Source organism: Protopterus annectens, chromosome 12.part0 (assembly GCF_019279795.1).
Source record: "Protopterus annectens isolate FY-2018-M chromosome 12.part0, PAN1.0, whole genome shotgun sequence".
Taxonomy (NCBI): domain Eukaryota; kingdom Metazoa; phylum Chordata; order Ceratodontiformes; family Protopteridae; genus Protopterus; species Protopterus annectens.
This window is the reverse complement of record NC_056746.1, coordinates 623913873-623928635: the sequence shown is the minus strand read 5'-3', so window position 1 is coordinate 623928635 and position 14763 is coordinate 623913873. Positions and strand designations below refer to the sequence as shown.

The window sequence follows — 14763 nt, the reverse complement described above, 5'->3', positions numbered from 1 at the left end:
TGAGTGACAGATGTGCAGGGAATATAGCAGAATGTTGCACAAGTGAATTAGCTTAGAAGGAAAAAGTGGACAGTTTTTTTATTGATAGTTTTATTTATAGTTTAAATGAACAAAATGGGAAGGTTAAGTTATTAAAGAAAGACAAGTACTTCAGAGTGCTACATGAGGACGTGTGAGCAAGGTCGGCAGGAAAGAATAAAAATCTACAAACAGGTTGCAGATTACAATAGTTTTCAACTCCTACTTATGTGCACACTGGAGGAGGAGGAGTGCAGTGAAACAAAATAAATAATAAGGTGCAGAGCGTAATGCAATGATGTGTAGGTTGGTATGTCAGAAAACGTGTGCTGAAGACACCAGATGTGCTGGAGGTGTGGTTAGAAACTGCAAAAGGATGAGGCCTTTCATAAAGCGGTGAATAAGAGTGATTAAGTTAATAAGAGAACTGGATAACATACAGCATAGTCAAGAGTAAACTGTCAGAAAAAATAAGCAGAAAAGAACTGTGGTGTTGTCTGTCCTTATCATCAACTGGCCTTCTTGGAGAAAAGGTCTGAATGCCTGGATTGCCAATTTTACTGCCATCATTTATTTTAGATTTATGTGCAGGTGCAGCTGGTCTTGAGTCCATAGGCCTTGAATGCAATTGCCCATCATGTGTGCCCCCCAACCGAGGTCTGAGGCATCTGTCGTGATGGTTTGTCTTGGTTGACTTTTGCAGAAGGGTAGTCCTGTGTTTGATTGACAGGCCTGAGCCCACCATAAGAACTCTTGTTTCAGGCATGGGATCATTGGAATTTTGGTTTCTAGGCTGTGCTTGTGCTGAGGCCACAAATTCTTTAGGTACCACTGTAGCTTTCTCATATGCAGCCTGGCATGAGGGACCAGTAGTATGCAGGATGCCATGAAGCCTAGAGCTTGTAGCACTTTTCTTGCAGTTAGATGGCTCTGCTTTGTTAATGCCAAGAAGTAGAGGGGAAGTTGCTCTTTCTTTTCTGCAGTTAGAAATGCCATTTGTTTTGATGTGTCCAGTTCTGCACCCAGAAAGGTTATTCTTTGGGATGGAATCAGCCTTGACTTTTTTGTATTGACTGTATATCCCAGGGCTTGCAGCAGGTAGATGACTCTTTGTAAGTCTTCTGATAGTTTGTTTTGTTGTCCGCTTGTATCAGGCAGTCGTCCAGGTAGGGATAGATTTGAATTCCCTGAAGTCTGCAATGAGCGATTACTGATGCCAGGCATTTCGTGAACACTCTGGGCGCAGTAGATAAGCCAAAGAGCAATGCTGAGAATTGATAGTGCTCTGATCCTGCAAGAAATCTGAGGTATCTTCTGCAAATTGGTCTTATGGGGACGTGCAGGTATGCCTCCTTGAGATCTAGAGTTACCAGCCAAGACTCCTTGCCCAGCATGGGAAGAAGCTGCTGTAGGGTCAGCATTTTGAATTTTGGAACAATGAGGAATGTGTTTAAAGCGGACAGGTCTAGAATAGGCCTCCATTTGTTTTCTTTTCTTGGTACCAGGAAGAGCCTGGAGTAAAATCCCTTCCCTTGCTCCATAAATGGTACCTTTTCCACAGCTCTCATTCTTAATAATTGAGATATTTGTTTTAGAGCTTCTGCCCTTTGAGAAGGTGGTAGGTTTGGCATTCCTGTCTTTCCTGGTAGTGTATGGAAATGGAACCTGTAACCTTTGTCTATAGTCTGCAAAATCCATTTTTCTCTTGTAATGCAGTGCCAGTTTCTTGAAAATAATGTTAGCTTTCCACCTAAGGGTGCTTCTAGTTGTTCCCTGGTAGGTGGTGCCACCGCCAAGTCACTGTGATTGAGTTGTTGTAGTGGTGGTAGCTGTATCTGTGCCTTGTTGGTTGTTACCCTGCCACTGGCGACCCCTGTAGGCACCCCTGGATTGGTTTCTGCCTCTAGAGCGCCTATTCCTGCCTCTTTGTGCCTTAGAGGAGTCCGGAAAGGACAATTCTTGGAGGACCAGTTCCTGCTAAACCTTGGAGGTTGAACTTGTAAGAAATCTTTCACTGTTTGCACAGATTTTGCTTTCTCTTCCATCTTTTTTAGTACCTGTTGTGCAGGGGCACCAAATAAACTGACCTTGTCCATAGGTGCATCCAAAAGCTTAGATTTGACATGGTCTGGTAATGCCTGTTCTTTCAACCATGCATGCCTTCTGATAACTGTGCCAGTCATGGCTGATCTAAAGGAAGCCTCCAGTGCATCATAGCCACATTTTAAAGAATGGTTACTAACCTGCTGTATGTTATGTAACATTTCTTGAACATACTTTTTAACTAAAGATTCTTCAGAGGACAGATTTTTAGTCAACTGGTCAAGCATAAACTCTTGATATTGAATCATATGAAATTGGCAGTTCAAAGCTCTAGCTGACAAAGTAGCAGAGGTGTAAACTTTTTTACCCCATCTCTCTAAGGACCTGGATTCCCTTTCAGACGGGAGGGGGTTTTTAGAAGTAGCTGCTACCGCTTTAGGGCCCTGGGAGATAGTCTCTGGATCTGCAAAAGGAGCCTTATATAAGTGGTGATGAGTGTCCGGGACCCTGTAGTACCTATCGGGCTTAGCAGGAGCTGGAGGTAAAGTATCAGGAGCAGTGCAAGCATCATTAAATGCATCATCAACAACAGGTAGAACTGGAGGTATAGCTAAAGGCCTATGTTGTGGCAAATGTAGAAAGGTCCTAAGCCTTTTTCTAGAGTCTGAGAAATCTTGGCCCTGCCACTGAAATTGTTGCCTCATAGCATGCAAGGTTTCCCCAAAGGAAAATTCCTCAGGAGGAGAGGCTGAAGGGATGGACTCCTCAGCATCAGAGTCTTCGTAAGGAGAATAAGAAGCCTCAGGAGGGTCTGTATGTTCTGAGTCATCAGAGGAATCATCTGTAGCTACTGGCTCAGGGGGCTCTGCTCTAGGCCTCTTTTCTGGAGGAGGGAGAGAGGCCCGGTCTGGATGAGGCTGGGCTCCACGAATTAAAGAGATGAGATCCTCTGCCAAAGAAAGCATATGGGAGCTGGTGCTGGGCCTGTGAGAGGGGCTTGGCAGGCACAGGTTTTGATGCTTTGGCTGCTTTAGCCCTGGCAAAGGCCTTAATAGACATAGCTGGGGGAGGCCTAGCAGCTCCACGTGCAGGGGTAGAAATATCTAGGGGAATGGTGTCTGATAAATCCTGTGAAATCGCAACAGAAGGTTGGATTTCAGAAGCAGTCTCTACCAGGTTAGAAGAGGCCTCGGTAGAAGGCAAGTTATCGGCTGAAGAAAGAACCGCTTGCTCGGTTTCGGCCGAAACCGAGACACTCGTGGTTTGCTTAACCGCGGCTTCGGCCGAAACCGCGGACCGCGAGTGTCGGTCCTTTTCTTTGCGTTTTTGGTTATTTGCGTAGTCGGAGGATCCGACGGCATAATGTAGGCAAAATCGGAGCCGAAAATCTGCTCAGCAAAGTCCGAGTGACGTCTAAGCGTCCGTCGGTTAAAAGAAGCACAGGCTAGACAAGCTGCTACGTCGTGGTCTGGGCCTAAACAATGAATGCAATAGGAGTGGAAATCTTTATGAGGTATCTGTTTCCCACAAGATAAACAGTTATTAACTTTCTCTGACATCGGCTGAGGCAAGAAAGAGTCCCCAACGGGGTACTTAGCTTTATAGAAGTCTTCGAAGTAGTATTCGGTAGAAGTAATCTCTGGATCTGACCGACCGGCACTTGCGAACAGCTTCTGCTTCGGGCGCCACGCGGCAAGAAAGACTGAGGAAAATGGCGTCGGCTGATGCCTTTATACCCAAATGACTGCCGCAATGACGTCGGGTGAAGTGCGACACCAGCCGAAGCCAGACCCAGACTTTGGAATCCGGCCGACCGAAGGGCTGCCTGACGACATGACAACCCATTTGTAAAGACTGCAGAAGCATCCTTGAAGGACATCCTGTGAATTGTGGGGCAATATCCAGCAAAGACATGTAATCAGGATTAGCACAGAAATACTAACTGGGTAGTAAGAATAAAAACAAAAAAATCAACGTTTTTTTTTTTACACGGTAATTTAAACAGTATGGAACAAGACCATGTGTCATCTTTAACAAACAGCCATTACAAAAAAGCATACTGGATACCACTGAAAAACATTTTCAGAAAATGGATCAGAATATGATAAATGGTTAATGAGGCTGCCTGCACTGTAGTTCCTTTAAACAGACATGTGACTTGTAAAGTAATGTGTGTTAGCAGTCACCAACTGACACAATGCAGGAAGAATGGATGGTGAAAATCTTTGATCGCTGGTAAAATTACTATGCAATTTAGAAGCCACGTGACTGACATGAAGGAACTAAAAACCCTTAAGTGAGACAAGGCAGCCAATACAGGAAATTATTTGGTTTATCATTATGAGCAAACAGGCCAGTAGAACAATACCTTAAAAGTCAGCAAGGAGAGCAAGAAAATCTAATCAAATACAGCGTTCTTAAGCTTTGATGGCTAATTACATGTAAAGCACATATCCTAAAATGAAAAACTAAATACCTGAACAAAGAATACGTCCTGTCCATGTCTTTATGGTGAGAAGGGGGCAGAGAAAAGGTAAAAACTAGGGAAAGCCTATTGTAGGAAGTGGTATGTGAATAAATGAGTGAGTATAGATACTGAGGAAAGACTCTGTGAAAGGTCTAGGTTAAAACGCCCGACGATGGCGATCAGCATGAGTGCATCAGTGCATGCATGTGTGCAATGAAGGGAAGAATGCCAATGGTGAGACATATGCAGACAGATAGCAGAAAGTTGTATAAAACAAGTAAATTAAATTCATAGAGAATTTTATTTTATTTATTTGACATTTGTTTACTGGGGTGGTCCGACTGGACTAGTAGTCATTTTCAGAGGAAGCCCGGGGAGAAAACCTTCACTACAAATTACACACATATAACAATATTTACTAGGTAAAACAAAGTGCATACAAGAAACAGAGTACAATATCCCGGAGCGTCTAACTAGAAAATATAAAAAGCTCCACTACAAACTAAACAGATATAACAATATCTACTTGGCAGGCCAAAGAAAATATAGAGAATAAGCATAGTACAATATCTAGGGGGGGAGGAGTGTCTAACTTGAAAATGTAAAACAATGCAATCAGCATACAGTATTATGGCACCGCTATACACAGCAGTATCATGGGAAAATAAGACAGTCTGACAATCAATTGGAAATAGCAGTGAAAGGACTTGTGTATATGGGAACTCAGAGATAAAGGAGCTACTTGAAATTAAGTGGGCAGGGTACAGAGAAATGAGAGATAAGGGTAACCCAAGAGAAGGGGGAAGTGGGAGTGGAAGGGGAACAGACTGGAATACAGAGAGAGAGAGAAATTGAGAGAGAAAAAGCAGATGTGATGTAGGAGAGCTAGAAGAATGGGATGTTATGATCACCCTGGAGATTTGCAAGAGCAGAGCCAGTTGTTGGTTAAGTGTTCCTTGAGAAATTGTTTAAACTTGGATGAGTTGGTGGCATTTAGGATGTGTTGAGGGATGGACTTCCAGGTTCTGGATATTTCATTGTTTTCTAGAAAATAGAAGGTTATTTTGTTATTAGTTGTACTTACATTTCAATTAAGAAAACAGGAGTACTAAAATCATTAAAGGAAGCTAAGGCATTGTGAAAGCTACAGATAGAGTGCGACAGAAAAGAATAAAAACCTGCAAATGGGGATAGAGAATAGAATGATTTTTTTCTGATGCTTGCATGCACACTGGGGGGTAAGTACAGTTAAATAAAAATGCAATCGATTTGTAGGCTGGCAAGTCAGTGAAAGAGAGCTAATCATGCTTAGAACAGCTGAAAGTATGAGTTGGGGTTGTGAAGGGACAAGAGGTTACGGGTTGTGCTGACAAAGAATGACTTAATTACCATGTCACTATGCAAACTAGAGGACTTACAGTACAGTCATGAGAAACATTAAGCAGAAAAGATGGGGTGGAGTAAAAAGGCACAGAAACAGCATTAACGCAGACATACACAATGGGTAGTAGTAATAAAACAAAACAAAATAAATTGCCTTGTTTTACAGGTTAGCTTAAGTACCAGGGTTCAAGACAGTGCAGTTGCATTTTACAGAGAATATTTATGAAGATAAATGTATTTTTTTGGAATTCAGGCCGACTGAGGGCAACCTGCCAGCAGGATTACGCAAATGTAATGACTGCAACAGTAAACACGAAGAACATCTAGTGAATTCTTGATGAAGAATGTTAGAGAGAATGGCCTTCCTCAAAACGTGCATAGAGTACGAAAGTTTGTTATTTCTGTCACATGTAAGACAGGGAATGCAAACAATTTCCTCTGTAAAATGATCTAAGGGGATGGTGCACTACAGCTTTTAGAAACCACTTACTTAAGACTGCAGCTGGAATGCAAGATCATAACTCTCAACCTCTTAATTAACATAAGAAATCGGAACAAACCTTAAAATAACGGGAAAACAAAGGCCAAAAAATAGGGACAAATTCTAAAAATTGCTGTTATAAACTTAGAAAGTTGCTAGCACAACATGATTTGCGTGTGCATGCATTTCTGAAAGATACGAAGTTTAAAACTCAAATGTGTGTCGTTATTTATTGACCTCAATACTCACTGATTTGCCAGAAAACGATAAATTTTATGGGGGACACCAAAAATATGAGACAAAAATCTGGGCATTCTGTGAAAATCTGGAGATTTGTGTGTGACCAGACTTGCATGGTGCTATTATTTACTTGAAAATCTTTGCTTGATGTAAGTGGACAATAAATATCCCTTCTGGTGATTGGCAGTGGATCACAGGCTCAGTTACTAACAGAGGAAGAAAATGATACTTGAAGCCGTTTTATATTATTCATATACATGCCTTCTAGCATACACTAAAGAAACTAAAGCCACATTTGATTCAATTAACAAATACAATAAAACATTCACTTTCATTAATTCTACTCTGAAATGAACATTCGACTTATACTGACTTACGTTACTCTTGACTTGATCAGCAGAATTCTTCATTTTCTTTACTCGCTGCTTATCACCGTCTCCTTCAATCTTTCTCTTCCTTGCTGAGTCACAACTACTCAGTTTACTTATTTCAAGTGCTTTGTCCTTTGTGTGTTTGTGTTTTTTTTTCTTTTTTGGACTATTAATATCTCCTGTACTATTCTCATTGAAACTGTTCTGCCCAGCATCAGGAAAATGCAGATCCTCAAATAAAAGGGCTGGTATCAATTTCTTATCCAGTTTTGTATCTGTGCTGGCATCATTGGTTTCATTTAAACAGTGGCTTTTACCTCTGTGTTCATCTGTATCACTTTGACTGGCAAATGTCAATTCACAATCCTTCACGTTATCAGAATGTTTTCCTTTCTTCTTCTTTTTCTTCTTCTTCTTTTCCTCTCTTTCTAGCACTTCATCTACTTGCAAGTTTCCATCCCCGGCTTCAGGTATTCTATGCTGACTCTCAGCCGTTATTTTCAATTCTTTTAACTTTTTCTTTTTACTACTACCTTCTGTTTGTAATGGGTTCCTTTTTTCCTTGGGAGGGAAATCATTCTTATTTTCTTCTAAAATCTTATCTTTCCTTTTCTTCTTTTTAGTCTTAACCTTAACAGAGCTTTCTACTACATCATATGTTGGGAAGGTGGTGGTGTTTACATCTGCCTCTGTATCTGTAGAATTTTTCTTTTTTTTAGTTGTCATGCATGTATCTGTGTTGTCATCTGACTTTGAGCTCCACTCTACCAAGCTATGGCCATCACTGTTGTAACACACAGGCTTGCTTTCTTCTTGAACGATAGGTATGTCTTTCCTAGGTTTCTTCTTTTTTGGCTTCTTGCTGGAGCTTAGGATTATTTCTGTGCTTATCCTGCTGTAATCATTGACACATTCATCTTCTACCAGTTTCCTTTTTATTTTCTTTTTGCTATCTTTGGGTATCTGTTCCATTTCAATTTTTTTTTTCGTTTCCTTTTTCAAACGAGTTCCTGAAGGCAAGCCAGATTTGGACAACTCATTTTTGGCATTCTAAAAAGACAAAAAATAAAATATTATTTTTCATTAAATGAAAACATGGATGTATGACAACTTGATTAATGGCAGCAAATTATCTGTACAAATAATTACAAATCTGAGAAAGAAACAATGTAAAGACAGACTTATAGGTTGGTTCTAGGCTATTGGCCCTAGGGCCTATACAAGCCTAGCCATAACAATTCTCTGGACATTTCTTCCCACAATATTTACTTCCCTGAACCCCTGTCTAGCAGGGCGACTGACATGATCCCTGGGGTGAATTTCCTATCTCCCATCCAATCGTCAAGGTTTTTTTTGAAGAGGGCCAAGGAGGTGCTCTGCTTGACATGTATGGGCAGTCTATTCCAGAATATGGGGAGTCTCTGGGTCAGGAACCTATTCTTCCAGCATGTTTTGTTCATTGTGATGACAAGGTTTAGATCTCTTGAGCATGTGGCTCTGAGGGACTGGGATTTCTTTAAGTGGAGCATGTCCAACAGTTCAGGTTTTGACATGGCCTTGTATGTTAAGCAGAAATCTCCTCTGAGTAGACAATATGCCACAGAATATAGCTGGAGTTTTTTTTAGACGGTCAGCATATGGCATCTGCTTTAGGCCTCTGATTCTTTTAGTGAGGTACTTCTGTGGCCTTTCCAGCTGTTGCAGATGTCTTGTGAGGTACATACCAAATGGGGATTTCTACTCCATAATGGGTCTAACGAGGGAGGAGTACAGTGGGACAATGACCTCCTTTTTTCTGGATGAAAAGCCCTTAGGTGTGCCACATAGAAGGATTTCCTGACTGTTGTGGTAATGTGGTTATCGAAGGTGAGACCACTGTCCACCTGTGTCCCTAAGTCTCTCATCACACTTTCGATGTTTAGTGCACTGCCACCTATGTGGTAATTCATGGGTACAGGGTTTTTTCCAAAGGGGATAACTATACATTTCTTGGCATTAAGCTTGAGTCCATGGCTCTGGCACCAAGCATTTGTTTCAGTAAGGCCCTTTTGTAGAATATCCACATCATTTGGGGATTCAATAATGGCTCCCAGTTTGCAGTCATCTGCGAACTTTGTTAGCCAGAGTTCCTAAGTGTTGGCCTGTACTTCAGAGAAGTAGATGCCAAACACGAGCGGTCCCAGGACTGAACCCTGAGGTACTCCACTTGTCACTTGTCTGGAGCTGGATTTGGAGTCGGCTACTTTTACTGTCTGGGTTCTGTCAGTAAGCCAGTTGGCAACCCATCGAGTGATGTAGGGATTTATGCCCAGCTTAGTAAGTTTACCTATGATTCCAGAGTGGGGGATGGTGTCGAAGGCCTTGGGGAGGTCCAGATAGGCTGTGTGGACCGCCTTACCCTCATCCACAGCTCTGGAGACTGATTCGAAGAAGTCAATCAGGTTCAGGAGACAAGATTGGCCCTTCACGAACCCAAACTGGGTGGGGTCCAGTGTTTGAAGGTTGCCAATGTCCTTGTTTATAAGTTCCATGATAATGTGTTCCATGCCCTTGCAGATCAGATTCATCAGACTGATGGGATGGTAGTTCCTGGGATCCAAGGTGGACCCCCCCCCCCCATGTGGAGTGGGATAACTGCAGCTGTGCTCCACACAGTGGGCATAAAGCCTGAGGTGAGGCTATGATTAAACATGACACTTAGGCGAGGTGCCAGTTAATTTTGTAATTCATGTAGTACACAGCCCGTTATAAAACACAGACTATTTGCCTCAACACTACAGTGGCTCACAACTCAACAAATAAACTCCAGTTTTAGATTGCCTGCCTCAGACAGAACTAATATGGTGTCAAGAAGAAAGTTTTAAAGAGCAGTAAAGAACCATTTCAGTTAGAAGAAAACTGCATGGACATGGATTTGCATTCTTCAAGCCTTAGAGTAGAAGGAGAGGATCAATGACATGGAACACTTATTGAGAAATAAAATGGATTACTCAGCAGTAATAGCAGCATCAAGAAGAAATAGAGGCAAGGGGAAAAGACTGGATTAAACAGCACCATGAACAACTCCTACCAGCGAGCTCAGCACAGGCCTGAGAGATTATTTTCTCTTTCTGTGCAGCACCATGCCAAGATGTTAAGTGACTACTGGCAGGCAAGCTACAACCATAAACAGCAGAGAACCTTTAGGCAGGACAAGTGCAAGAGGTGTCAACAGATATGGAGCTTCACCTTAGTGGGTGTTCAGCTAACTGCTCCAAAGGGTAGTGATAAGTAATAGGGAAATGACTGACAGGACACATACGAGAAGAGGCACACTGTCCACACTAGTGCGAGTATCATAATGGATAGATGGACCCATATGATACAGTTCTCTCAAGCACAGACTAGAGTCAGACTGCACCAGAGAAAGTACAGTTTTGTACCTACCATAAATGTAGATGTTCGAGTGCTCATACAGCTGCAGTCATTACAGATGGGTTATCCTACCATCAGGCGGGTCCTCGGTCGGCCGAATTCCAAAGTCCAGGTCCGGCATCTGTTTGGAAATAGCCTTTCCCTGAGCACCTGTAGCATAGGACACAAAGACTTGCTCAGATTGCCTGAATGGCTTTGTTCTGTCCAAGTAATAACGAAGTTGTCTGTGAATGTCCAAGGAATGTAGTAGTCTCTCCCCTTTATTCTGTGGATTTGGATAAAAGGTAGGTAAATGAATAATCTAATTCAAAGATATACTGGATACTACCTTTGGCATGAAGGCAGGGTTGGTTCGTAAGGAAACTCTGCCCTGATGGAAAATGATGAATGGCTGCACAGCTATGAGGGCCTGTAGCTCCGAAATCCTGAGTGCTGAGGTAATAGCCAGAAGAAAGGCTGTTTTCCACTACAAGTATTGTAGCTCTGTTGAAGAAGCCGGCTCAAAGGGAGGCAGGGTCAGCTTTTCCAGTACGAAGTTGAGGTCCCAAACTGGGACTGGTGGTTTCCATGGGGGTTTTATGTTTTTTGCCCCTCTGAGGAACTGCCTTAATAGAGGATGGGAGAATAAAGGAAGATCTGTATTGTATTGTGCAGAAATGGCTGAAGCGTGGATCTTGATGGAGGAGAAGGAAAGGCCACTGTTTAACATCTCAGCTAGGTATTGTAAAATTTGAGGTATATTTATTACCCAAGGATTCTGGCCCTTTTCTTGATTCCAGGAACAAAATAATTTCCATTTGGTGGAGTAGGCTTTTCTAGTAGAGGGTCTTCTGGCCTCCAAGATGACATCCTGCACCTCCTTGGAGAGGAGAGTCTGTTGGGAAATTAAGGTATTCTCCATGCAGCTAGATTCAGGGTTTTGAGCTGGCTGTGAAGGGTTTTGTAGTTGTGCTGGGACAACAGAAGAGGACCTAGAGGTAGGGTCCATGGTGGTGTGTGTGTCAGGCTCTTTAGGACAGGATATCAGTGCTGTCATGGCCAGTCTGGAGCAATGAGAATCATTTTTGGCCTCTCTGCTCTAGCTTTTAATAGAAATTTGGTCAGCAGACGAAGAGGCGGAAAGGCATAGACTGTCGATGCTGTCCAATTGAAAGAGAGTGCGTCCACTTTCCAGGCCTGTGGATGATAGGTCCTTGAACAGAATTTTTCCAACTGGTAATTTCTGTGGGTAGCAAACAGATCTATGTCTGGCTGTCCCCATGCCTGAGTTATCTTTGAGAAGACTTGAGGATGCAACTTCCATTTGTGTGGGTCTGTCATATTTCTGCTTAAGTTGTCTGCCAGTGTGTTTTCCTTCCCTGGCAGGAATTGTGCCTGTAGTTGAATTTGTAATTCCAGTGCTGTGTTCCACAGGGTCATGGCTTGCCTGCACAGGGGGTATGAATGAGTTCCCCCCTGTTTGTTTATGTACCACATGACTGTGGTGTTGTCTGTCCTTATCAATAGCTGGCCTGGATGGAGTAGGTCTTTGAAGGTCATAAGAGCATTTTGCACGGCTAGCATCTCCTTTTGGTTGATGTGTAGGTGCTTCTCTTTTTGGGACCATTTTCCCTGAATGCACTGATCTGCCATGTGTGCTCCCCAGGCATAGTCTGAGGCATCCTTTGTGATGATTTGAGTTGCTTGAGGTAAACAGAAAGGGAGACCTGTGTTTCTTTGGCATGCTTGAGCCCACCACAAAAATTCCTTTTGAATGCATGGAATGGAGTGGTATAATTGTTTCCAAGCTGTGGCTGTGTTGAGACCATATGTTTTTTAGGTACCATTGTAGTTTCCTCATATGCAGCTTTGCACATGGTATTAGTAGGATGCAAGATGCCATAAATCCCAGAGCCTGCAGGACTTTCCTTGCAGTTAGTCTGGTGAAAGTTGCCATTTTGTTGAAGTATTGAGACAGTTGCCCTTGTTTGTCTGGCGTGAGGTAGGCCATCTGGGTGGTTGTATTTAAGCTTGCACCCAGGAAAATTATCTGTTGAGAAAGTATTAGTTTTGATTCCTTTTTGTTCACTGTGTATCCCAGGTAGTTAAACAGTTTTATTACAAACGCCAGATGCTGCAATAGAATGTCCTTGCTGTCCGCTTGGATCAGGCAGTCGTCCAGATATGGGTAGATTTGTATTCCTTGTTGTCTGCAGAAGGCAATTACTGATGCCAGGCATTTCGTAAACACTCTGGGCGCAGTAGATAAGCCAAAGGGCAATGCAGAGAATTGGTAATGGGTTGAACCTGCAAGAAATCTGAGGTATCTTCTGCAATCTTGTCTGATAGGGACATGCAGGTATGCCTCCTTGAGGTCCAACGTTACCAGCCAAGACTCCTTGCCCAGCATGGGAAGAAGCTGCTGTAATGTGAGCATCTTGAATTTTGGCACCTGTAGATATGTGTTTAGGATGGATAGGTCTAAGATGGGTCTCCAATCTTTGTCCTTCCTTGGTACCAGAAATAGTCTGGAATAAAAACCTTGACCTTGTTCTTTTGCAGGTACTTCTTGAATTGCTTTCATATCCATGAGAGCGGAAATTTGTCTTTGTGTCTCTGCCCATTGATTTTGTGGCAGGTTTGGCAAGCCTCTCATTTTTGGAAGGGTGTGAAAGTGGAACCTGTAGCCTCTGTCTATAATGTCCAGAATCCATTTGTCTTTTGTAACAATGTGCCAGTTTTTTGAAAATAATGCCAGTTTTCCACCCAAAGGTGCTGCCATTATAGCTTTGTTTGGCAGGCATAGGGGGAAGTCATTGTGTCTGTTTTCTAAATGACTGTGATCTATCTTCTCCACCTCTTGGGGTTGGTGCTTGCCACTGTCTAGCTCTGTAAGATCCTTGAGATTGTCCTCTACCCCTTGGGCGTCTGTATCTGCCCCTTTAAGGTCTGTCCATGGCTGGAAAGGACCAATTTTTTGAAGGCCAGTTTCTGCTGAAGCGTGGAGGTTGCACCTGCAAGAAATCTTTTACTGTTTGCATAGATTTCGCTTTTTCCTCCATTTTCTTTAGTACCTCCTCAGCTTTAACACCAAACAATACATCTTTTTGAAGTGGTGCATCTAATAACTTTGCTTTGACATGATCTGGTAAGGTTTGCTCTTTGAGCCAAGCATGCGTACGTATGACAGACCCCGTGACATCAGCTCTACATGAGGCCTCTAAAGCATCAAAACCACACTGCAAGGTATGTTTACCACTTGCTCTGCTCCATGCAACAAATCCTGCAACTCTTTCAAATCTGGTTGTTCTGTCTGTGTCAATTTGCTTTTCAGCTGAGATAACAAAAACTGTTGGCACTTTAACATATGAAATTGACAGTTTAATGCCCTCATGGTTAAAGTGGCAGATGTATACACCTTTTTCCCCCCACCTTTCTAATGCTCTGGAATCTCTCTCTGAAGGTAAAGGGTTTTTAGCAGTAGAGGCCTTTATTCCCTTGGGACCCTTTGAAATTGTTTCCGGGTCAGCAGTATGGCTTTTATAAAGAAACTGGTGAGAATCAGGAACCCAGTAATATCTGTCTGGTTTAACAGGGGCAGGAGGTAAAGAATCTGGATTAAGACTGGCTTCTGCATACTCATCATCCAAAATATCTAAAACAGGAGGAATAGCCAGGGGCCTATGCTGGGGGAGCAGTAAAAATTCCCTGAGCCTTTTCTTGGAATCTGAGTAATCCTGGCCTTCCCAGTGGAAGTGCTCCCTCAGTGTATGCAGGGTTTCCCCAAAAGAGTAGTCCTCGGGGGGGGGGGGGGACTGAGGGAATAGACTCCTCAACATCAGAGTCTTCAAAAGGGGAATAGGCAAAATCCTGGTCCTCAGAATGGTCTGAGGTAATAGAAGCCTGGTCCGAGGAGGGGGAAGTCTTCCTCCAGTCTGGGTCTTTTGTCAGAGGGGGGTTGAGAACCCCTGATGAGAGTTATCAAATCCTCAGCCATTTTAAGCATCTGTTTTTTAGGCATGGGGCCTTGAGAGGAGGTCTGAGGACCCTGTTTTTTAGATTTCATGGCAGCTTTAGATTTAGTAAGGGATTTAATAGAGAAGGTGGTAGGCCTGAAGACGCCTTCAGAAATGGTAGGCCTCACTAAATTTTCAGTTTCCCCGCCAAGAGTGGCGTCGGTATCTGCAGTGGGAATGGAGACCGAGGAGCCTGCGACCTCGGGTACTGAAGTCACCGGTAAAATAGTTTCATCGGTAGTCAGGGGCTGCGTAGGCGCCTCGCTGAGAACCGGAGAACCAGTAGTCGGCCTAAGCGTGGTCTCCGTACTCGGTGCAGACCTCGGATGTCGGTCCTTGTCTTTGCTTTTT

General features: G+C 43.0%; 1 protein-coding gene across 5 annotated transcripts in view; it reads right to left on the bottom strand.

Annotated features, from left to right (window-relative positions):
* KNOP1 (lysine rich nucleolar protein 1) overlaps nucleotides 1-14763 on the bottom strand; it is a 473956-nt gene that overhangs the window by 347312 nt on the left and 111881 nt on the right. For all 5 annotated transcript variants that reach the window (XM_044089747.1, XM_044089745.1, XM_044089744.1 and 2 more), the window contains one exon: nucleotides 7010-8053. In XM_044089747.1, coding sequence (XP_043945682.1) covers nucleotides 7010-7975 — 966 coding nt within the window. In that variant the 5' untranslated portion in view covers nucleotides 7976-8053. The remainder of the gene's footprint in view (nucleotides 1-7009; nucleotides 8054-14763) is intronic.